At 43.4% G+C, this 23790-nt stretch overlaps 1 protein-coding gene across 2 annotated transcripts in view; it reads left to right on the forward strand.

The window, feature by feature from the left end:
- The window catches only part of dpysl4 (dihydropyrimidinase like 4), a 40932-nt gene extending 17367 nt beyond the window's left edge, over nt 1–23565 (forward strand). For both annotated transcript variants that reach the window (XM_038821326.1, XM_038821327.1), the window contains exons 6-14: nt 38–118; nt 1754–1822; nt 5296–5416; nt 7324–7480; nt 7855–7996; nt 9647–9817; nt 15410–15589; nt 17491–17656; nt 21553–23565. In XM_038821326.1, coding sequence (XP_038677254.1) covers nt 38–118; nt 1754–1822; nt 5296–5416; nt 7324–7480; nt 7855–7996; nt 9647–9817; nt 15410–15589; nt 17491–17656; nt 21553–21644 — 1179 coding nt within the window. In that variant the 3' untranslated portion in view covers nt 21645–23565. The remainder of the gene's footprint in view (nt 1–37; nt 119–1753; nt 1823–5295; nt 5417–7323; nt 7481–7854; nt 7997–9646; nt 9818–15409; nt 15590–17490; nt 17657–21552) is intronic.
- Nucleotides 23566–23790: the final 225 nt, after the last annotated feature.

Raw genomic sequence — 23790 nt, forward strand, 5'->3', positions numbered from 1 at the left:
AACACCAATGCTAATTATATGCTCCTTTCCATGGCAGATATATGAAATCTTCAGCATCATCCGTGACTTGGGTGCGATAGCACAGGTTCATGCTGAAAATGGAGACATCATTCAGGAGGTAAAAGTAGAATTTAATAATCAATCTGAAACTGAAGCATTAACAGTTGTACCAAAGTTAAAAATGCAGTTTTCAAAAATTCAGCAAAGCATTCTGAAAATGCAACAGGTCATAACTTTACCTTCATTTACCTAACCCCCTCCTCCCCAGCCCCCATACCATACATTGGCCTGGCTTTTTAAGATGATGAAGGCTCACCTCCCACCATTTAAAGAGTTTGCAGGGAACACATCCACTCCAACTCCCCACTGCCATTTTAGGCTTTAACGAGGTTTGATTGACATTAGATGGGACTTCCAGGAAGAAGTCCTGCATTTGGACAGCACAGCAGCACAGTGGTTAGCACAATTGCTTCACAGCTCCAGGGTCCCAGATTCGATTCCCGGCTTGGGACGGTGTCTGTGCGAAGTCTGCATGTTCTATCCATGTCTGCGTGGGTCTGCCTCCAGTTCCTCCAGTTTCCTCCCACAGTCCAAAGTGCAGGTTAGGTGGATTGTCTATGCTAGATTGCCCCTGGTGTCCAAACAAAGAAGGTCAGGTGGGGTTAAGGAGATAGGTTGAAGGTGTGGGCTTGGGTAGGGTGCTCTTTCCGAGGTCCAGTGCAGATTCGATAGGCCAAATAGCTTCCTTCTGCACTGTAAATTCTACGATCCTATGATTAGAGAGTTGCCAGCCAATCTGATAATTCGGCAGCTCTCCAGTCCCTGCAGGAACAACGCTGCAGTGGTCGGATGAAGAACTGCACCAGGAGACCTACAATGGGGTTGGATTCTCCAGCCGTCTGGCTGCATGTTTCTCAGTGACACGCTATTTGCTGGCAGCAGGATTCTCTGCTCCCGCCACTTGTCAATGAGATTTCCCATTGAAGCAACCCCATGCCGCCAGAAAACCCATAGGTGGGGCTGAATCCTAAAGTGAATCCCAAAGGCTGGAGAATTCTGGGTTTGGGATGCGGAGGAAAAGGTAAGTGTCAGAGAGACAGGCTTGGGAGTATAGGCAATTCCTGGGGAGGGTTGTGAGGGGGTAATCAGGGTTCGGAGAGTGCAGGGAGGTCTGAAGGTCACCTGACTTTCTGTAGGGGTTGTCCCTAATCAGAAGGGGGCTGTTGATGGATGCACCCTCCCCATGCCCCTTCCCTTATTACCCAGGTCTAATTTGTATTAATTTGGCTTCCGCTACAAAGCTTCAATTCTCCCATCCGCCTAAAATTGAAGGCTGGGTAGGAAATGGCCCTGAAGTAGCTATTAAATGTCCATTTAAAGCCCTCAATTGGAGTGAGGGCAGTCTTCCCATCCATAGCTTTGCCCTCCCCAGCATAAAATCGCTGTGAATTCAGCCGATTGGGAACCCAGAGAGAATCCTTATCCCTGCAATTACATGCTCCCCTCCCCCCCCCCACCTAAAAACAATTCTCACTCCAACTGGAAAATGAAATAACTTGCAAAAGGATTACATTAAGGAAGCATGTTACACCTGGTAAATTACTTTAGCTTGATTTCAAACATTGACAAATAATTTATTAATGATATTGGGGACCTTCAGCTTTGCAACTATAAAGTGCGCTACGGTTATGATTTGTTTTACAGCATCAAAATCACTGCTACTTGTATTTTTGATGTTTCAATCTTTCTTTAGGAGCAGAAACGAATGTTGGAGCTTGGAATTACAGGACCAGAGGGGCATGTTCTTAGTCGACCAGAAGAGGTAATACAATTTTCTGCCTGATTGAGAAGTGAGTGAATCAGGAGATAGTGTTCTCGAATTACAGAAACATTAGCTAATGTTGAAAACATACAGCCATAGTAGTAAAAGCAACTAAACTATGGACCAAGTTTTGGAAAGCCGGGGTCGGGATCAATGCCACTAGCCCTGGAAGTCACAATCCAATTTGACGGTCACCATACAATTTCTTGTTGTGATCATAATTTCCTCCGGGAGTACGGCGACTGCTCGTTGCGCAGACTGCAGCCAGTCCATGACCAGGAACATCACAAGAAACTAAGGAAGCAAGTAAGTGTGGTGGTCTTGTGGAAGCCTATCAAGGTGGTCCAAAAGAGGTGTAGCTGATTAACAGTAGGGTGCTTGGGGGTGTGGGGGGTTGCTGGGTGGCCATTTACGCTGTGGAGAGCCTCCATAGGGCACAAACTGCTGGAACAGGAGGGATCTTTCCTTAACCAAGCCTGAAGTCAGGCCACCAGTGTATATGAGGTGTGGTGCCTGCCCTGCTACTGGTCAAATAGGCTCCTAAATGACCATTAATTGTCCACTTATGGGCTCCAGTTGGCTAAAGCAGGCCACCCAACACTACCCCAACCGCAGGTAAAATTCCTGTAAAGGTGAGCAGGGAGGGAGGTATGGTAAACCTGCCATCCCACCCACTTTCATGACCCCCCCCCCCCCCCACTCCCTTCAAACAAAAGATGGAACTATAGGCTGGTTAGCTTCTGTTGGGGGAAAGTGCTTGAATCTATCATCAAAAGAGAAATAACAAAACATCTCGTGAGAAATTGTCCCATTGGGCAGACGCAATGTGGTTCTTGAAAGGCAAGTCCGGTTTCACTAATTTACTGGAATTCTTTGAGGACATTACAAAGGCAGTGGACAGTGGGTAACCGGTGGATATGGTGTATCTGGATTTCCAGAAGGCATTCGACGGTGTGCCACAAAAAAGGCTGTTGCATAAGATAAGGGTGCACAGCATTACGGGTAATATATTAGCATGGATAGAGGATTAGTTAACTAACAGAAAGCAAAGAGTGAGGATAAATGGATGTCTTTCTGATTGGCTGGTGATGTGCTTCAGAGATCAATGTTGGGACTGCAATTGTTTACATAGATTATTTGGAGTTGGGGACCAAGTGTAATGTGTCAAAGTTCGGAGATGACACTAAGATAAGTTGCAGAGAAAAGTGTGCAGAGGACACTGAAAGTCTGCAGAGAGATATGGATAGTTTAAGTGAGTGGGCAAGGTTCTGGCATTTGGAGTACAACATTGGTAAATGTGATGTCATCCATTTTGGTAGGAATAGCAGCAAAATGGATTATTATTTAAATGGTAAATATTGCAGCAGGCTGCTGAGTAGAGGGTAGCATTGTGTATGAATCATAAAAAGTTGGTTTGCAGGTGCAGCAGGTAATTAAGAAGGAAAATGGAATTATGTCTTTCATTGCTAGAGGGATGGAGTTTAAAAACGGTGAGGTTATGTTCCAGCTGTATAGGGTGCTGGTGAGGTCATATCTGGAGTACTGTGTGCAGTTTTGGTGTCCTTACTTGAGAAAGGATATACTGGCACTGGAAGGGGTCCACAGGAGATTCACTATGTTGATTCCGGAGTTGAAAGGATTGACTTATGAGGAGTGACTGAGCAGACTTGGACTATACTCATTGGAATTTAGAAGAATATGGGGGGAATCTTATAGAAATATATAAAATTATGTAGGGAATAGATGAGATAGAAGCAGGGAGGTTGTTTCCACTGGCTGGTGAAAATAGAACTAGGGGGCATAGCCTCAAAATAAGGAGGAGCAGATCTAGGACTGAGTTGAGGAGCAACTTCGTCACCCAAAGGATTGTGAATCTGGAATTCCCTGCCTATTGAAGCAGTTGAGGCTACCTCATTGGATGTTTTTAAGGCAAAAGTGGATAGATTTTTAAACAGTAAAGAAATTAAGGATTATGGTGAGCGGGCAGGTGAGTGGAGTTCAGTCCACAAAAATATCTGCCATGATCTTATTGAATGGAGGAGCAGACTCAATGGGCCACATGGCCTACTCCTGCTCTTAGTTCTTTTGTTCTTATGTTTTTGGGGTTTAGTGAGAGTAAAATTCCAACCTTGATTTCTGATTTCTTCTCAAATTTGCGTACCTTTGTTTACAAATTTGTTTTAGAGTTATCACCATATCAAGAGCTGATAGTTTGCTGTCAGACGGGACAGTAGACTGGTGACCACAAGCTGCTGTACAGGAAGTCAAAGGTTTGCTTACTGTGGGCCACATGATATTGGCCATAGATTGGGAGCAAGTTACTTGTTCTTTTGGCTGGGAATGTACATGGAGCAACATGCTAAAAGAGAAAAATCGTACTGAAAATTATGCAAGACACCTTGAACAAGTGCTGGTGTCACAGAAAAATTGAGATTTTTGGTAATTTCAAGTGGATTAAGATGTTGCAAAAAAGTACAGCGAACAATTGTTGGATGTATTTATTAGCTATAATTCTTTAGTAATAGTTTTTTAAAATAAATTTAGAGTACCCAATTATTTTTTCCAATTAAGGGGCAATTTAGAGTGGCCAATCTACCTATCCTGCACATCTTTGGGTTGTGGGGGTGAAACCCACACAGACACAGGGAGAATGTGAAAACTCCACACAGACAGTGACCCTTTAGTAATAGTTAAACCAAAAAAAAAGCAACCATGCATTTGGGTGGACAACACAGAAACATACCAGTGTACATGACATAATGCAGACAAATGTAATATTCTAGCCAAGTGCTAACATCAGCTATTTGTTAAATGCTCTTGTTTTTCAGTTAATTGGCCCTAAGTCTCATTTAACAATGTATTCATATATCAGTCGGTGTAATTAAGCACTGAGCCATGATTTTGTTGCAATACAAATTAATTTGCTGGTCCTTCTTGCAACCCTCATATCGTTGAGGTACATTACCTACTGGGACGCCAACCAATGTGTCACATCCTATGCAACTTTATATCTGAACCAAACTAATCCTGTGCTAAATTCCAAAGCAAACAACTATTTCCCCAATCATTAGGGTGCCATTAATATCAGAAAGCAATGCATTATTTTCAAAAATCAAGGATCATTGATGTATTATCACAATCTATATCTTATCTGCATGTCTATATTTTATATACATATTCAACTGGGTTTGGAATCTAATTATTAATATTCTCAGTGATACAATGTAATAGTCACATGAAAGGAAATGTTAAAAATTGCATACATGGGCAATGTCTTTAAAATTGTACCAACGTGAAGGTTGCAGATGGATAATGTGCTGTTTTCTTTTTAATGAGCTTAACTGAAAGATTGGAAAAAGTTAGAAAGAAGATTGGTTCAACTTTTACCTGCTTCTGATGAAGGTGGGAGGAGGGCACTGTGTGGCACACTGTTTTTCACTTCAGCTTAAACATAATCAAAATATTTTTTCAAGGTTGAAGCAGAAGCAGTGTATCGTGCAATCACCATCGCAAGTCAAGCCAACTGCCCCTTGTATATCACCAAAGTCATGAGCAAAAGTGCTGCAGATATAATTGCACAAGCTCGGAAAAAAGGTAAACTGCTAATTACGTGCCAATATCTAGCTGACCAAATGTTGAATAATGTCTTTTTTTTTGCTTAATTGCTCTGGTCACATAGATTATGCTCATATGGATTATGGTCCACATATCATAGTTTTAGCCTTGAAATCACATAAAAATAATCTTTATTAGTGTCACAAGTAGGCTCACATTAAGATTGTAATGAAGTTACTGTGAAAATCCCCTATTCACCGCATTATGGCGCCTGTTCGGGTCCACTGAGTGAGAATTCAGAACGTCCAATTCACCTAAAAAATACACCATTCGGGACTAAGAAGATATCTTGATCCCTCAGAGTTTGCATTGTCAGACATTGTACAAGTGGTCACACGTGACAGTGTCGGAATATATATATTTCACGTGCATACAGAAGCAAGATGAGATGTTTGAAAGTAATGTGACCATAAAAACGAAGGGACTGACTTCGAAGTGACTCTATGTAATCAGAAACTTTTATTGGAGCCTTTTATATCCATGGCCTACAACACTTCTGCAGGCCCAACTTGCACTGCTTGAGTGGAGTTATGCCAAGAGCTGGCCAGTGTCCAATTCATTCAGAGCTCAGAAAGCAGGAGCAGCAGGAAATTTGGCAGATGATGTTATCCCTTTTACAATGTCAAGCTTCCAGAGAGTAGAAAAGAAAATTACCCTGACTCCTGATCCCTGATCCTGGCCCCACAGAAAAGTCTCCCAGCACCCCTTGTGCTGCAAGGTCCCACTCCATTTAATTCCATATTTGTTGCCGGAATTCTATTTTGCAGATAAAACTAGGTCATTTTGGAGCAATTAAAATATTGTTAGGGTTACTGCTTTCTGAAATTCTGTGTATTGTTTATAATTAGAGATTTTAAGAATCAATTCTGAAATTATTTAATCACAATTGATACCAGCCTCTACTCTTTAGCATAGATATGGAGATGCCGGCATTGGACTGGAGTGAGCACAGTAAGAAGTCTTACAACACCAGATTAAAGTCCAACATGTTTGTTTCAAACACGAGCTTTCGGGGCACTGCTCCTCCCTCACCTGAGGAAGGAGCAGTGCTCCGAAAGCTAGCATTCGAAACAAACATGTTGGACTTTAACCTGTGTTGTAAGACTTCTTACTGTCTTTAGCATAGATCAGTGTTCCATGAACCGCCTCAGATTTGGCTTCACCTTTAAAAATACTCCACATTTTGATAATCTTTAGCCGTTCTGTCATTTGAACATGAAATGTTAAGATTAAAAAAACTCCATGTAACTTAGTAAAGTGGAGATTTCAAGTAATTTCACAGAAATAAAACAATCTTCCCATAAGGAAAGCAATATACATGAGACAATCTATGGAGTTCACTGTGCTATAGGAAACTATGTTCGCAGCCAGTACACCTGCGGAAATTGAGGACACACTACCCATGATTTTCTGGCTATTGGCAGGCAAATTTCTCCATTGGCAACATCGGACATGATTTTCCAGTTCTGTCTGCCTCAGGAGTAGTAGTGGCGAGACAGAAAATTTGACAGACCAGCGACAGGTCCGTTGTCTTTGGGTGGGGATTTCCAGCCCGCGATGGACAGGACTGGAAAATCCCAAATATCAACTCAAAATATTACCTCCCTAGTGACTGCAGTGACCGTCTAAACTTGACCGTCTGAACTAGTGTTTTACTAGAATTGGCAAAGAAACACCAAATTAATTAATTTGAGGGCATCACTTGTACCTGAACATTTGTCTACGCTTTTGAATATCTGCCTCATTAGGGAAATGGCTTTATTTTTGCAAACTGTTTAAATTAAATCGTTGTGTTCTGTACAGGGCATCCTACTAACATATTAAATAGAAAATTCAAATCAAGGTAGTATGACTTAATTAAGTCCGTTGTTTGTGTGGTTTGACAGGTGCGGTTGTATATGGAGAACCTGTCACAGCAAGTCTTGGGACTGATGGATCCCACTACTGGAGTAAGAACTGGGCCAAAGCTGCAGCCTTCGTCACCTCCCCTCCGCTCAGCATTGATACTTCTACCCCAGATTATCTAAATTCTCTCCTCTCCTGGTACGAATTGCAATTTGACTCACCATACGCAAATTGATTTTTATTTTTCTGTTTAGAACTTTAGGAATGATGATCGTACTGTAGAAAAATATAATGACCATTTGAAAACTTAGTAATAACCAAAACTATGGACGAAAATCAGAGTATGTAATCTTATACTTAATTATTTATTGGAAATACATTCAAGGCGGTGACTTGTTGGGAAAGGGAAGAAGGATTTCCTTTGTGAAATTGTAAACCTATTTATATTTAAGTTATTGGAGTTCATTACACGAAGCGCACAAGGAAGTAATCCCCCTGGAGTAGTGATAATGAGGCGGCCACTATTCATCCTAACACATGGTAACCCTGGTCTGATTTGTTTTTGAATACAGCGGCGATCTGCAGGTTACTGGCAGTGCTCACTGTGCTTTCACCACTGCACAGAAAGCTGTTGGAAAAGATGACTTCAGACTGATCCCTGAAGGAGTTAATGGTATTGAAGAGAGGATGACAATTATTTGGGATAAGGCTGTGGTATGTTAATCGTATAAAACCAACTGCAGTAGACATATCTGCCATTGAACCTTTTAGTTTAAAATATTGTTAATGCAATAAATAAGAGCTTAACTATGGCCGAACAGCAGAATGCTAAAATGTAATTGGATTCTGAAATGCACAGCTCTGACACTATGACTCGAAGTTCCTGGGACTGGAGAGGAATTTGGCCAGATCTTTAAATTTTAGCGAAGTGGGAGGCAGTGGATGGTGGTGGAGGGCGGAGACGGGGTATGTCCATTGGCAAGTCATTCATCTGCATCCTCTATGTCCAGGAAATTTCTTTCACTTCCTGGAGAAATTCCTTACTTCAATCCTTAGCAAAGCTGATTGCAGGTGCGACCTGGCAAAATTCCCTTGGAGGCCTTTTACATCCCCAAAACATTATTAGAGTCAGTGGAATCCCAGAGGGGATTAATTACCTTCTACAGTTGCAGTTGTTTCATGAGATTCAGAGAGTTTATAAAAGACATTTGGACCTCTGAAGGACTTTGCACTGCTTTACAAGGACAGATTAACTCAAACTGGTAAACTATCCCTACTTTGCAAAATTTCCATTCCCAGAATTTCCACCACACGTACACTATTGAAGCAGGACATCAGAATTGTCCAGGCTTTTATAACCATCAGAACAACCTGAACACACAAACAACAGTATCACTAAATTATACTAATATAGCCCCTTTCATTCAGTAAAATTTCCTAAAGCATGCGGCAGAAGCAATTATCGGACATAATTTGTTACAGAACCATATGAGGAAATATTAGAACTCATGAGCAGCACCTGGGCAAAGAAGTATGTTTTAAGGGGCATTGTATAGGATAAGAGAAAGCTAGAGAGGCGGGAGAGAATTCTATAACTTGGGTTGTAGGCAGCTGAAGACAAGGCACTAATGATGGTGCGATTATAATCCAGGATGCTCAGGATGAAGGAGCGCAGAGATCGCAGAGAGCTGGGATAAATTGCACAAATAGGGAGGGGTGAGGCCAGGGAGGAATTTAAAAACAAGGATGTGATAATTAAAATTGAGGTGTGCTTAACCAGGAGTCAATGTAGGTCAGCTAACAGGAGTGATTGGGACTTAGTGCAGGTTAGGCTATGGGCAGCAAGGTTTTGGATGAACTCGTGTTTATGATGAATAATAGATGGGAGGCTGGCCAGCGGAGCATTGGAACATGCAAGTCTGGAGGTAACAAGGGCATGGATGTGGGTTTCAGCAGTAGATGAGCTGAGGAAGGGGTGGAGCCAGGCAATGTTACAGAAATACTGGGTGATATACTTTCAGGAGTTAATCTTGGCATCAAATGTAACACCAGGGTTGCAAACTGCCTCGTTCAGCCTTCGACAGTTGCCAAGGTGAAGGGTGGAGATGATGGCTAAGGAAGTGATTTAAAGGCAGAGACCAAAGACAACGTTTTAGTCTTCCAAATATTTAGCTGGAAAAAAATTGTCCTCATCCAAAACTATAAGGAAAGGGAATTTTTAAATGTTCACAAATTGAGACAAACTTTTACATACCAGTGATCTGAAATCATTTCAGCAGGAGGATGAAAAATAAAACAATAAAGTGTAGATTCATATCCATTTAACATAACCCCTGTAATCTTTATTTAATTTTTATACTCTAGGTTACAGGAAAGATGAATGAGAATGAATTTGTAGCAGTTACAAGTACCAATGCTGCAAAGATCTTCAACCTCTACCCCAGAAAGGGACGAATTGCTGTTGGTTCTGATGCAGATTTGGTAATCTGGGATCCAGAAGCTGTCAAAATCATTTCAGCAAAGACACACAATCTGGTAACGCAAATAGCTTTCTCGTTAAGCCTACATTTACCCAGTAATTAGAAGTCCACGTGGTTTGGAATTTCTTGTTGGAATTTAGAACTTAATCTACTGGCAAACCCAATTTCTGGTCTCCGTAGCCATTGTTATGGTAGATTCAGTAACAAAAATTAGTGATACAAAAATCAAACTAATGTTTATTTTGGGCATTTACAAACAGGTTGCATGTTAATGACGGCCAGATGAATTATTTGCAAAGTCCAGTTTATTCCTGCGCTTGTATTGATGCAGAGTAGTTTCTACTTCATAACAAAAGTGGTAATACAACTCCAGGATCAGATCAGCGACCTGACTCTGTAGTCTATTTCAGAAAGTTAATATCTGACAGCTGAGAGTATTAATCTAAAACCCCCATTACAAGTTTCAATACAACTGGAAGCTCTCCGAATCCAGCTACATCAAAGGCAGCCTGATAGAAGTGTTGCTTCTTGACACAATGGGATTGTGACTTGGGGGTTTCCTCTCACTCGTTAACAGGACGTTCCTTGAAGGCCCAGAATCAGTTTCACAGTCAGCAGAATGGCAGTACATCTCCGGTCAGTGTGACCAATCACACCCGGTGAATCTCTTCCCTCGTGGGGCTAAGTGACAAGACCATTCAGTGTAGTACCATTCAGTGTCTTTATTTTGCAGATATTGTGCTGTGAAACTCAGGGGTACAATTTAAGGCGGTGAATGCAATATACATGAACAGAAGACAAATTCCTCATTAATATTCTGAGTGCATCTGCTCGTCCTTCAAGCACGGGATTTGGAAACAGGGATTTGTTCCCTTTCAATACGGCAGAAGGAATGCTTGAGGAGTAATTTGTTGAATGGAGTTGATGGTGGCCTGCCAAATATAACAAAAATACAATTCTTGTCATGTCCAGGGAAATTAGCACATCTACCTCTGCTGTCAGTATTTGTATCAAATATAAAAGCAAAATGATGTCGGCTGCTGGAACTCTGAAACAAAATCTGAAATGCTGGAAATGCACCTGTCTGTGAAAGGTCATCGACTAGATATATTGGCCTCAGCGCTCGAGCACCACTGGTTTCAGTGCTACGGAGTCAGCTGATGAGAAAAATCGCACAGCCTCTGCAACCACTGACTGTTTGCACAGCTCGGCCAATGACCATGCTTTGGAAGTCTTTTGCTGCTTCAGAGTTAGTGGAAGTACTGTGCTGTGAGAGGAATTGATAGAATTCAGCCAGACAGGTGTGGTATGGCTTTCAAAGACCTTCGAGTCCCCGATTGAGCAATTGCAATTCACCACCACATTCACGATGACGACTAGGATGTGTAGTAAATGTAGGTGATGTACCATCAATTGAACGCGAGACGAGTTGCTGTACAAAAGTATGGCTTTAATCAGCTAGACGTTAGCCCTGCAGTCGATTACAGTATAAGGACGACCGCCGGGAGTACTGGGTATTTATACCCCGCCCTGGAGGCGGGGTTAACTCAGCCTCTCGACCAATCGGGGAGTCGTCACATGACTGGTCTCAAACAATCGGTCAAGAGGCACATGACCGACCAGGGCCAATGGTAAGCCGGTGTTCTGCACCAATGGCAGGCAGTTATGCTAATCATACCACCACAGTAGGCCTCGCCAGCCACACTCGCCTCCTTTGAACAAATTAAAACAATATCACTTCCAGTCATAGTGGATTTCATTGAAATTTCTCTTGGGCTGCATCATGACTGGAAGACAGAGCAAAGACAGCAAAGAGGAGAAGTTATCTTCAGAGGAGGGGGGTCTCAGCAGAAGGCCTAAAGCAGATATGGTCTTCAGGGAGTATGTCTCTTACCTCCACCCCAAACAGAAGCAGTGTCTGCAGTGGCTACATTTCACAAAGGTGGAAGTCGCTGAACTGTGTCCTCTCCTCCACCTGGAGCTGCAGCCTCATACGGGATGAGGATGACACTGTCGGTGGCCATCTGTGGCTGGCCACCCTCATTTCCTAGGCCAGAAAATATTTCCAGACTGGAGGAGGCAACATGGCCAACGCATCTCAGTTTGCAGTCTGTCACTGTATCAGGGAGATCACTGAGGCTCTGTACACTGGAAAGGAAACTTTATTTTCTTCTCTCCATGCAGAGAGAATCAGGAGGAGTGGGATGCCCCACGGTGCACGGAACCCCACTGACTTCAACATATGATTCTTCAGGATCTGTCAGTCATCCGATTTAGCATAACCTGAATTTCATCAGATTTTTGATACATCCTGCATCTCAATGGGGAGATGCACTGAAACCGCAAAGGGTTCCACTCATGTAGTTGATATGCAATCATACCCAGACTATCATGTTGGTGAATTTCCACTGCCCTGACAGCAGCCAGAATGCTTTCACTCTGTGCCAATCAATCTTTCTAGCCCTCTTTGAACCACCACATCAAACATGAGGTTCACTGCATGGAGATAATACACATGGCTGAGGACTCCCCTGGGCCACCCAACCACAGATAGACAGTTCTACAGTGATACCATGCAACAACCACGAACATCACGGAGGAGACTGTTATTGCTTGGAGTGGCAGCCCTCCAGTACTTGCTGGAGCATGTCTCCTGATCTGTGGTGGGCTGCTATATCCTCCAATATTGGTAACGTAGACCACAAGGAGTTTGGTGACCACCTAGGAACAAAGAGGAAGGGGAAGGCATCTGTAATACCATTACTTTGTATGTGCTGCCTGTGAGCATCTCAACAGTGAAAAATCCCAATGTTTCACATTTCCCACCTTTGACCAATGCAACATTCTCTTAGCCAAAGTCCTGAAATAAAAGACACCACAAAAATCCACTCTATCACAACTTTATCCAACAACACGTCTAATTTCCTGGCAACACTCTTCCGCTTTGTTAGATGATGGCCTATGCCATGGTGGTCAACACTGTGTTAAACGTCACCTGGTGGTGCTCAGGAACCCCACTCTGGCACGGCAATCTCTGCCACATTTACTGGAGCAGGAGAGAGTGGGCTGAGGAAGTGCACATTTCACTGACCTCTGTTTACTCTGTCCCTTATGGTCGAATGCCTAGGTATAAGAAATGAAGACAAGATATATATATATATATATTATATATCCGTATAATAGATTCCAATTCTCAACTAATCAGCCTTTTGTGTTCCATTAGGGCCACTATTCCTTGTGCCTTTGCCTGGTCCTAGTGACTCTACACAGTGCCACCCAATGGCTGCAGCATAAGTGATGGGAAGGCTGTTGACTTTCAGGTGTAGTTTGGCTTTAAGACGTGCAGGCTATTTTTAATTGGTGCTTGCTTCGTACAAAGCTAGGCCTCCTGCTGAGTATGTAGCCAGTCAGTAATGTGTTCCAACACTGGGCTGCAAGCAACAGTTATGAAATTGAGCAGGTGGCACTCACTTTCTGTGCTCCCCGCATCATTCCCATCAGGTACAGGGTAATGCATCATATGTCCCTGTGCCCACCAACGGCTCTATTTAATTTTTGTTCAGATGCTGCCTGATCTGCTGACTGTTACAATTATTTTCTGTTTCAGACATTGGCTAACTAGAAGTCTTCTTTTACACTGTTCCAACAATGTGCTAAAATCACAAGGGTTGACAGACATTTAATGGAAGAACATAAAAAATAGGAGTGCCTCCTTGAGCCTGTTCCACCTTTCAATGTGACAGTGACTGCTATTCGGCTTCAGCAACACTTTGCTGCCCACTTTCCATATCTCATAATTCCCTCAGAGATCAAAAATGTATCTGTCTCAGCCTCGAATATAGTCAGTGATGGAATACCCAAAACCTGTTGGACTGGAGGATTCCAAAGATTCATAATCCCCTGAGTGAACAAATTTCTGCCCATGTCAGCCCTTAATGATCGGCCCTTTATTTTTGTCCCCACTTTCTCTGACCCTGTCAAGCCTCTTTACAATCTTGTCCCGTAGAATTCACCCTACAGAAACAGGTGAGATTTGAAATGCCCTCTTCGTCCAGAATATTGAATCTTTAAAGGACATATACGCCAACCTGGACATAGGAAACACTCTTTGAAACAATCACATTTATATTCACTTATTCCCTATGAAAGTGTAGCGACAATTACAAATACCTTAAGAGGACAGCATGGTAGCATTGTGGATAGCACAATCACTTCACACCTCCAGGGTCCCAGGTTCGATTCCGGCTTGGGTCACTGTCTGTGCGGAGTGTGCACATCCTCCCCGTGTGTGCGTGGGTTTCCTCCGGGTGCTCTGGTTTCCTCCCACAGTCCAAAGATGTGCAAGTTAGGTGGATTGGCCATGATAAATTGCCTTTAGTGTCCAAAATTGCCCTTAGTGTTGGATGGGGTTACTGAGTTATGGGGATAGGGTGGAGGTGTTGACCTTGGGTAGGGGGTAGGGTGCTCTTTCCAAGAGCTGGTGCAGACTTGATGGGCCGAATGGCCTCCTTCTGCACTGTAAATTCTATGAAAGGTACCTCAATTAAATAAGTATGCAAATTGGTGAAAAGGTAACTCAATAATTCCTTCATACATTTGCATTTCTATTATTACTTAAACAATTGACTTTACTCCTTTTATGTCTTTTGCCTTGCTTCTACCAGCAGGATTTTTTCTTTTTGTTTTTGTCCAAGAATAAAGTGTGGAAGAGGACAAAACTTGTGTCTTTGCCATCTGTTTGCTACTGTTGTTCCTCATTCATTTTCTTCTCTGTTCATTCTTCGGAATCCCAGCCTTTTTTTTCCTTTATAATTTTTCCTCCTTAAAAAATCTTCACCTGTAGTGGAATTCGAGGAAGGGACAGATGAGAAAAGTGTAGTTGTAACACTGACCGTGTAACAGAGGGAAATTCAAATAATTTCTGACCCTCATTTACAGAATTCAACCTCCTCATCTCAAATATTCCTCTTCATCAAATGTTGCATTACTTGCTTCATTTCATACCATTCACTTCAGTCTTACTTTCCATTATGTTTCACCCTCTAGTTATTGCCTGTCCTGTGCTTCCCTTACTTCCTAAAATTTTAGCACTGTAATGTTTCTTAGTCGTATCATGAAGTAAGGAATAGTGGGCGGGATTCTCTGTCCTGCCGCATCCGTTTTCTATTGGGGCGCGCCCTCGCCAGCAGCGGAATTCTCCCTCCCAACAGCCTGTCAATGGGGTTTCCCATTGTGGGCACCCCCATGTCATCAGGAAATCTGCGAGCGTGAGTGCACTGCCGGCGAAATGGAGGATCCCGCTGACAGAGAATCCAGCCCGGTGAGTTTAGGGAAAGGAAGAATTGAAGTAGGAAAGAGGTAGAGTCAAGAGAGGTACAAAAGGATGCAACTGTGAACAGAAGCAGAAAAGTGACCCTCGATGACCAGAGAATTCTGGCCAGTATTTCCAGATCAGTCTTTCAAAATAAAACATCCAGCAGCTTTTCAGCACTGGACTACATGGGAACATCATTTTAACAATTACACTTTGTCAGTCAGCATACTTGCAATATAGATTAAATAATTTAGTTGAAAAATGGGTCATGGAAAGTACACTCTAAATGGTGTGGGATGAAAAACAATATAATATCTGCATTATGTCTCCTAGGCAATTGAGTACAACATATTTGAGGGGATGGAATGTCGTGGTGCCCCTTCAGTTGTTGTAAGTCAAGGTAAAATTGTCCTTGAATATGGGACGATTCATGCCACAGAAGGTTGTGGACGCTTCATCCCCAAGAAGACATTCCCAGACTATGTTTACAAAAGAATAAAAGCAAGAAGCAAGGTACAGTGTTTAACTTTACTGCCTCAGTATTACAACTTCAAGGCAATTAATTGCAAACAGAATTAGAATTGATACCTCTACGATGGGTACAAGTTGCACCGTGGATAATTTACGGTATAGTAATGCATTAATGATGTTATCGGACTAATAATCCAGAGACCTGGATTAACAATCAAGTATTTTAATAAGGAGTTAAATCATTCCCTTTTGATATCTGTCAAAAGTTCAAAAATACTCAACAATATCACTGTTTTTCAATGCATTTTATGGACTTTTGTGTGAAGAGTGTGTACTCGGTGTATAGTTTCCCTGCTGCTTGGAACCACCATCTATTTTTCTTTCATTTTGGCCCAGGCATTGTACCTTATTTCAAGTCTCTGATTAAATTTAAATGAGAGGAGTAGTTCTTTTCCCAGAAATTTGCAGATATGTTAGCTTTACGTTCCGGTGTTTATAGAGTATATCATAATCCTGTGCCCGGTTTTCGTTTGGAGATTCCAGACCATCCTTCTCAGTTTAGGTGCAACCAGTTTCTAACCAGAGACCATTTCTGCAAAGTTAAGGAGCTAACAACTGCTGCCACTTTTGAGATAAGGGGCTGAAATTTCCAGACCCCAGCCACGTGTTCCTCGGTGGTGTGCAGTTTGCTGATGGTGGGATTCTCTATTCTCACCACTTGTCAATTGGGGGCAGGATTCTCACTTCTGACGGCAGAGTGCTGACGCCGTCATAAAAACCGGAGAGTTTAACAACGGCGTCATCGGACCATTTTGTGTAGCAATCCTCTGCCCTACAGGGGGCTTGCACGGCACTGGAGCGACCCATGCTGCTCCAGCTGCCAAGACCGGCGTCAAATGTGCACCGCGGGTCTGCGCATGCGCACTGCGACCGACGCAAACCCACACATGCGCGGTAGCTTCCTTCTCCGCGCTGACCCCGACGCAACATGCCATAGGGCTATAGGAGTCGGCGCGGAGTAAAAGAGGCCTACCAGGAGAGACTGGCCCGTCGATCGGTAGGCCCCGATCCTGGGCCAGGGCGGAGGCCCCCCCTCCGACAGGATGGACGCCGAGGTCCCGCCGGGTAAGACCAGATGTGAACGGCGCTGCCAGGACTCGGGCTTTCTTGGCAGCCATTCGGCCCATCCCAGGTGGAGAATCACCGGGGGAGGGGGGGGGCACGTAGAGCGGCCCCCTGCCGCTGATTAGCAGGTTACCGGCGGAGAATCGGCTGACCGGTGCCAGGCGAATCGCTGCTGGCCCGACGATTCTCTGAACCGGCGCGGGCTGAGAGAATCCCGCCCGGGATTTCCCTATAAAGCCACCCCACGTCGCTGGGAGACCACTGGGCGGGGGTGCACTGCCAGCCGGAACAGGGAATCCCAATAACCAGAGAATTCCAGTCAAGGCATAAAAGATTCGGCCACCACCAATAGTGGTTGACATTTCCAAATTGTACATTCATTTGCATGGTAACTGGAGTCCCTGTTGATCTTGCAAATTCCGCTTCTGAAAATTAATCTGGATTCCAATTGTCTTCTGTGCATACTTTGAGCAGCTGGTATCTTTTTCATTATTTCTGCATGAATAACAATGGAGAGCTTAAAATCTGATAATACTTGCACGCAGATTTGAACACACCCCTTTTCAAAGTTCGAAATTTTTAGTAAATTTTTAAGCACATATTGTGGGATGGCACTTAACCATTGCAAGACCAAATTTTCTTGAATTGCTCAAAGTTCATACTTGTACATCAGAGAGAAATCTGAATTGTTCTTCGCATTAATATGTCACTTAGATTTTGCCTACAAACTCTTCTCATATTCAGTTACATTTGTAAAAAGGCACATCATTTATAGATTGGTAGAAGAGTTATCAAAGGTTACTTGCATTTTTTTGCAGTTGGCTGAAATCCGAGGCGTTCCAAGGGGGATTTATGATGGTCCTGTCCAGGATGTCACTGTGGTTACCAGAGCTATGACACCTATTCCATCAGCTCGGATGTCTCCAGCTAAACAACCAATTCAACCACCACGAAATCTTCACCAATCCGGATTCACTCTGGCTGGTAAAAATGTGTTTGCTATAAATTATTAATAGAACATTGAAGGTTCAACTTTGGTCCTATAGAACATAGAATATGTTTGATCTTTCTTGAATGCAGTCGTTAGGGGCGTGATTTAACCACCACGTTCTGCTTGATGTGGATCTGGGCGCGCAGGTTAAATTGCGGGAATCAACACTATCGAGATTCCCACCGGGTGCGAATCAGTTTGCTATCTAACTGGCCCGCTCCTGATGCCGAGTTACGGATCACGCCCACATATGGCGAGCATATCATGAACCCTCATTTGTATTAACTTCCATCTCATTAGTGAGATTGAAGTCGAATGCAACGGCCTCCCAGGAATTAATTGGCTATCCAGCGAGAAATCATGCGGGCATCATTTAGTCCTCCTTTTTAAAAACGTGAAACTGGCACAGTGGCTTCTGAAGGGAACTGAGAAGGTGAGTAACCATTTCAATTTTCCAGCCTGCAACTCAAGGTTCGGAGGCACCTCTGGGAGTATTGGGGGAAGTGAGCGGCTTCGGTCTGTGAGGGCTTCAAGCCATCTTTCAATATTGTGGATACTCATAACAAGGGCAACTACAGCTGCTGCTGTCTGTCCAACCAAACACTTCCAGGATAGAGCCCTGCTCTTGGTTCTATGGTGAAGGTCAAGCCCTGCTCTTGGTTCTATGGTGAAGGTCACTTTAACTATCTTTGACTGTGAGAAATCTCCAGCTTCACATATGAAGGGTATTGCTATTGAATAATTGGCCTTGTCAGTTGTGAGAGCATTTCACAGCTACAAGTCGTGTTTGCTGCTTACTCGTGCTGGTGGCTGCAAATGCCTGGAGGCTGCTGTTGCTGTTTCTTTCCTTTTCTGTAGCCAGAAAGAAGGTCAGTTCTGGAATACAGGGATCAGAGAGATGTGTGAATACAGAAAGAAATCCAGTTTGAAGCACGAAAATGGTGTAGGACCTGGTCCGCGACATTGATTCAAATGGCCCAAACGAAAGTGCCCTTCATTAATAATAGGAGGGTGTTCCACTTCCTGAATGTTCAACTCATGTGTGCCACCACCTCCCAATCATGCACCTATATGCATGTTTCCCAGATAGCGTGCATGACATCAACATCCTGGGATATTCATTGATCCCGGGTGTCTTCAAGGACCACCAAAGGAGAATGGGATTGAGGGGGTACGGGAGAGGGGAGGATCGATGGGTTGGCTCTTGGGGGATAAAGAATGCCTGCTGAGGCCCTGGATAATTATGCCAGTGCAGAAGCTGGAGACCAAGGTGGAGACCCGATATAACAAGCCCTATGCTGCTACACGTGCTGTCATTGAGTGGTGCATCATGCTGTTCTGATGCCTGGACTGCTCTGGTGGCGCATTGCAGTACATCCCCCAGAGTGTCTCCCACTTTATGGTGGTCTGCTGTTCTCTCCACAACCTGGCACAGCAGCAGGGTGAAATACTGGAGGATGAGTAGCATGTAGCCTTGTGTGAGGAAGAGGAGGATAACCTGGAGAGGCATGCCCGGAGGACAAGGGAGGCCCTCATCCGATTCTCACAGGACAAGGCTTGTCCATCATCTCCCCCTTCCCAAACCCTCCTCCCCTCTCCCATACCCCCTCAACACCATTCTCTTCCTTCTGACCCATTTCTCTCCTTCCTCCACATCGCCCCCCCCCCATTCCTGAACCTCTCACAGCCCCGCTCCCACTCCCAACTACCCTGTTCCACCCTCCAAGGGTCTGTGTAGCACCACCCCAGGGTGATAGGTTTGTATTGGCACTGTCAGTGAGTCAATATATAGAAGGCAGTAGAGTGATGATGACTCCCTCTGAGGCTAACTCTGGTGCTCCTCAATTTATACCAATGTCTGACTCTTGTCTTTCTGCTCACACCCATCTTCTGAACAGGGTTTGCATCGTGGGCATTTGATTCACTATGCCCAGGAGAGGGGGGGGGGGGGGGGGGGGGGTTAGGGGTGCAGGTAGACCCGCTGTGAAGATTGGCATGACAGAGGCTTCACATGTGTCAGGTGTAACATATTTAAATTGTGACATTTGACATTTCCATTCCTCCTAGCTACAGATAGGGACCCACCCGTTGATCTTTCGTGGTCTGCTTTTCCACTCCCATTGGCTTTTCATGCCTTTGGTGGACATCCTCTGAAGAGGGGGAGGGGGGGGGTACATACACGTGTCACTGGCATAACTGTACTAATACCTCAGGGTGCTGATGCCCTCACTTGGGTGGCGGGTGAAGGTTGCTGGGGATGTGGGGTATGATTCAAAATGGCCCAGCTCCATCAGATGGAGATGTTGCAACACAATGAATCTGTGGTCGGTGAGAGGGAAGGATCATTATGGTTTGTTTGACCTGAACAACTCACTTGAGGCAGGGTGAAGGGGTAGTGGATCCTCTGTGGTGCAGACCAACCTCGCTGTCAGTGACTGTTCTCTTCTTGGTTAACCCCGCAATTTCCAAGCCTGTTCCTCATAGGGGGGTGAGGACTTGAATCTCTGGTATTCCATTCGCCGACTTGGCCATTTCCCGCTTATTATGGGCTATCTTCTCCTGCGGGGAAAAGAGAGGGCATTGTGAGCTGCATGCTTGATGGGTCGGGGTATCTATAGCAGGTGGCATGTGTGGTCACAGCAACCAGACATGAAGGGGTTGTGCTGGTAGGTGCCAATGGGTTCTGAGGATCAAACAAGGAGACCCTCTCCCCTGTCCCAATTTCCTATCCCTTCTATTTCTCTCCCCTGTCCCCTACCTCTTCCTCGCCCCATCCCTCTCCCCTGCCTCATTTTCATGTTTCTCTCTCTCCTGTCCCTCTCCTATGTCCCTCTACCCTGTCCCTCTCCCCGTCTCTCTCCTTTTTCTTTCTTCTCCCCCTCCCCTGTCTTCCTCTCCCTCTCTCCTGTCCCTCTCCATTGCCCCTCTTATTTCTTTCTCTCCTACTTCTCTTTTCTGTCTCTATTCCTCTTCCTCACCCTTGTCTCTCTTCCCTGACCCTCTCCCGTCTCCCTCCCATATCCCCCTCTCATATTTCTCTCTTCTGTCCCAATCCCGCTCTCCTCTCCCACTTCCCTGTCCCACTCTCCTGCCCTCTCTCTGTCCCTCCTATTTCTCACCCGTGTCCCTGTCCCTTATCTCACTCTCCTGGCCCCCTCCCGTCTCTCTCTCCTGTCCCTCCCCTGCTCCTCTCCCCCTCCCCTGTCCCTTTCTCCTATTTCTCTCCCCTGTCCCTCACCCCTTTCCCCTTGTCCCTCTTCCCCTGTTGCTGATTCCCCTGTACCTCTCTCTGTTCAGGTACATGGCAATGGGAAGCCAGGTCGCAAGCAGCCATGCAAGAGTCAGATAATGGGCTGCCGTGGAAATCTTTTGTGTACGGGCTTGAATGGTCAGAATGCTGATCAAGACATGAGCAGATAATGTAGACCCAGTAGATCAGTTTTGAGGAATTACTGTATCGCTTGAACTGGTATCTTTCATGGGGAAAAATAAATAAGGTCCAGCTTCCCGTTCCTAATTATCAAAGATCTTATGGCACGATTCAAAGAAGACCAAGAGAGGCCAACAGAACTTTCAATGGTCCATTAAATTGTCCATTTCGCTCGTGGCAATTTCCCCAGTGGGCGAGATGGGAAAACTTACCCCAGCTGGGATGAGAAAATAATGTAGCCAGAAGAGTGCATCAGTGAAAAGATTGAGCATTATCGCAATTGCATGCATGAGAAAATATCTCATTAGAAATTTAATTGGTACAAATGTATCTCAAGTGTTCTGTTTTGAAATTTAATCTGAAAAGAGATTAGGCTTCAAATAAATGTTTTGAAATAATGCTCTTAAAACCATCACGCTGACAAGATGCGGTCTGAATTTGCTTTTTCTTCCATTCTAGGAACCCAGGCCGATGATCACATTCCTCATCGTCCTACTCAGCGTATCAGTGCACCCCCTGGTGGCCGTTCAAACATAACAACTCTGGGCTGAATTTCAGCCCAGAAACATCTTGATTAAAGTGATAATCTCAGAGCCCTAATATTGCTGCAGGTTTTGTCATCTGAGGCTCAGATATATTCTCACAAGCAGCTTTGTGCAGTACAGATTTTTGCTGCAAAAAAGATGGTCATGAAGTCACTGCCTTTAGCTGATAAATGATGCATTTGGAAACTTTTTGATCTGCCAAATAATTCCAAGAGGTACAGTTTTTGTATTATAAAAAAAATAACCCTTAATTTATATTAATATTTGATTTAATTGGGAAGTGTGTAACAAGCATTGAAACTGTCGTTTCCTCGTTGTGACTACGTAAAGTTGTATTTGTGTTTCATTTGCAAGCATGATAGTGATATTGAAGGTAATGTGTAATTCACTTTGTATTACCACAGGAGTCTGACAGTCTAAAACAATGTAATGTGCACATTGATTGCAAAAATATTGAGGTTCTAAAGTATTTTAATAACTTTCTACAGCCACATGACAACAGTAATCCAAGCTGCTGTGGTGCAGACCAGTATTTCGTACATATGTGCTGTTGACAGGGTAACCTTTCAAAGTTTTTAACAACTAACAAGGGAGATACGATTTAGTGAACCAAAAAGTATAATTTTCCCTCGCATTAAATGTGCATTTTTAGGTTTGATCTTAAGTATGACTGTGACAAGTTGTTAAGCGTTGTTGGTGGTTACTAAATTAAATTGTAATGGGTACTGAGGATAGTTTCCACCTTAACAGTTGGGCAGCAATGCGGCAGAGTGGCTCCCCTGCTGTTTATAGAACCCCAACTATTTCGTTTCACTTGCAATCAATGGGTGCAATAATTGGGTGCCTTCTATAACAGATAAGCAATCCGCCCAAATGGGGAAGATAAAATTGAATCCCAGTAGATCTGAATTGCCTCCTGGATGTCATCTCTTTCTATGCTTCTGTGTATAATGGAAATAATTGTCAAGATGAAGTTATAGTGCTGCTCACTTCTCTTAAATTCATTTAACTAATGATTTTCCCTTTACTGAACTAACCAGGCGTGCAATGTCATTTAGAACTAGTGCAAGTGAGTTAACGGTTGTGCTGGTTCACTAAGTGGAGAAGTTCACCATCTTTTGTTAGCCTTGGTAACAGTCAGAAATGCCATGAATTTCAAAATATTGGTCCTTGTACAAAGCAAATGGTAATATCTTAAAATGGCAGTGGTGTTGTCTTGTATGTTTAACATGTTTTTTGCTTGAATGTAATTAAAGTATCTTGAACTTTTTGAGAAGGCTTGAATAGTTGAAATATGTTGTGCAGGCTTCATTCTTAACTCTTTCTCAATTCACTTTAGCTAATTTCTGCGATAATGACTTTAGTGGCTTGACTGTTCTATAATTTTATGATTTGTAAAGAATGGTTTATCTTAAATGAACCAGACTGTAGTTCTAAAGTAGCCTGTGACAAAAATGGGGAACCTTGCTATTAGGTGGCTAGAGGGTGCAATATTAACCTTTGAACTCTATACTGGCTGAATGAAATGATCAGATTAGACCTATTGCATGGAAATAGCAGAATGTTTTACAGAACCTTCTCATATTTAGTCAAATTTAATCTGATTATGGAAAACCTAATCAGTTTTTATCACACATATAGCTAACTACATTCAATTCAAACAGACTGTTGTCTTATTTCAAAGTGTTATACTTAAATCTAATATCCAACTCAAAATAAACTGCTTTGAACCAGATGTGTTGGTGACCATCGCAACAGTTTGTCGAGATTTGGTTAGAAAGCTGACCGCTTTTGGAATTCAGATAAAGCATTGTCAGAGTTACTAATGAATTTCACAGAACATGCAAAGCCTGAAAACTTTGTACAGTGACGTTGGTTCAATCTAATGGTTCATCTTTATCAAAATAAAAATGTTATGGAATATGAATGCTTTGGTGTTTCTAATTTGTACATACACCAGGGGGTACTGCACCAATAATCAGAGATTCATGATGGCACTGAATATAAATTAAGAGAGAGAATGTTTTGTTTAATTTGTACCTATATTGCAACCTGACAGTTTGCCATTAAAATGCTCAGGCAGCTGTCAACTCTCAAACTACCTCTTAAATGACCAGGCATTTGTTAATTGGCTTCTTCTGTCTCTTTTCAT

The sequence above is a fragment of the Scyliorhinus canicula genome, chromosome 16 (genome assembly GCF_902713615.1).
Source record: "Scyliorhinus canicula chromosome 16, sScyCan1.1, whole genome shotgun sequence".
NCBI lineage: Eukaryota > Metazoa > Chordata > Chondrichthyes > Carcharhiniformes > Scyliorhinidae > Scyliorhinus > Scyliorhinus canicula.